Below are 1,474 nucleotides of genomic sequence, written 5' to 3' on the forward strand. Positions count from 1 at the left end.
TGCCCCGCCCCCCCCCCCAGGAAGCCCCCTGTCTTAGGGCCTCACTCAGGCACTGGATTTGCTGGACTCTTGAGCCCCCTGAGGCTGGGAGGGAAGGGTGGGTTGCCGAAGGGACATCTCTTAATCCTTCCCCTTTTGAATCTTCTATCCTCAGCTTTTTTCCTCTCCTGGCCAATTCCCCAGCACCCCCACGAGGGCCGTTTAGTCTACATGATCCGACCCACCCCCGAACCCTACACATGGGATTGTCTGGCCTGGGGCACCAATAGAAAGGAGCCCCCCCCCCCTACTCTAGTGAACCGGCCCTAAGTGGGGGATATGGGACACAGCCCTGGAGGCAGGAGCGCAGGACCCCAGTCTAGCCTTCTCTCTCGATTTCCTGAGCCTCGGTCTCCTGTCTGCACACGGGGTTCAGTCATTTATTGCGCCTCGTTCTCAGCTGCCATTGCATTCCTGCCCACGGCCCACTCTGGGGCCCTGGGAGTGACCTCCAAGCCTCTCCTCCCTCCTTTTGGTTCTCATTCAGGCTCTACTGGGATCATGATTTCACAAGTGTGAAGGGAGGGCATCTATTCATCTCTGTGCTTCAAGGTCCTTCCCACCTCCCAGGGAACTGAGAGGCAAACACCCTCATGTAGGGAACTAACTGCTCTTCCTTATGGGAAGTTCTCCTGAGAGCTAACCCCCGTCTTCACAGTGCAGTAGCTACATAGATACAGTCCAGCTGGAAGCTCAGTGGTTTGGCCTCCCAGCTGGCTGGGCGGGAGATGGGGCTCTAGGAGACAGTACGGGGACTCACCCTCTAGTGTGTCCAGGCCAGATCCCAAGGACAGGAGGATCACAAGCAGGCGTGCCACCCTCGGCCACAGTCTGGGCGCTGCCATTGCCCCAGTCCTCACTCTCCAGATGGCTCTGGGCAGAAGGGTCTGACAGGCCCTAAGGGACACAGAAACACACGCTTCGGAGGCGAGGGGAAGGGTAGGGACCCAGCCACAAGGAATCCTCCCCAGATACGGCAGGAGACAGAACAAAGGAACGACAGCCACAGAGACAGACAGCGACAGGCAGCTAGAAACGGAGACTCGGCGTGAAGCCAGAGACAGAGAGGAGAGGACCGAGATGCAGGCAGCAGGGGAAGAGACTCAGAGAGGCCCCATGGGGAGGTGGTCGCACAGGGTGCAGAGCAAAGGGGTCTAAGAGGCCGACCAGCGCCAAGGGCCAGAGAAGCCCGAGGAGCTTGCAGCGCACGGAGAGCAGCGGGGGTCCGGGAGCGCACGGAGAGTCTTCCCCGGGCTCCAGGGGCGCGCTCGGAGAGGCCCCGGGAGGTGGTCGCACAGGGTGCAGAGCAAAGGGGTCTAAGAGGCCGACCAGCGCCAAGGGCCAGAGAAGCCCGAGGAGCTGCTTGCGCACGGAGAGCAGCGGGGGTCCGGGAGCGCACGGAGAGTCTTCCCCGGGCTCCAGGGGCGCGCTCTGC

General features: G+C 61.4%; 1 protein-coding gene across 1 annotated transcript in view; it reads right to left on the reverse strand.

Annotated features, from left to right (window-relative positions):
• INSRR (insulin receptor-related receptor) overlaps positions 1–1,303 on the reverse strand; it is a 16,490-nt gene extending 15,187 nt beyond the window's left edge. The window contains exon 1 of the mRNA XM_005867608.1: positions 800–1,303. Coding sequence (XP_005867670.1) covers positions 800–884 — 85 coding nt within the window. The 5' untranslated portion in view covers positions 885–1,303. The remainder of the gene's footprint in view (positions 1–799) is intronic.
• Positions 1,304–1,474: the final 171 nt, after the last annotated feature.

The sequence above is a fragment of the Myotis brandtii genome, unplaced genomic scaffold (assembly GCF_000412655.1).
Source record: "Myotis brandtii unplaced genomic scaffold, ASM41265v1 scaffold250, whole genome shotgun sequence".
Classification (NCBI taxonomy): Eukaryota; Metazoa; Chordata; class Mammalia; order Chiroptera; family Vespertilionidae; genus Myotis; species Myotis brandtii.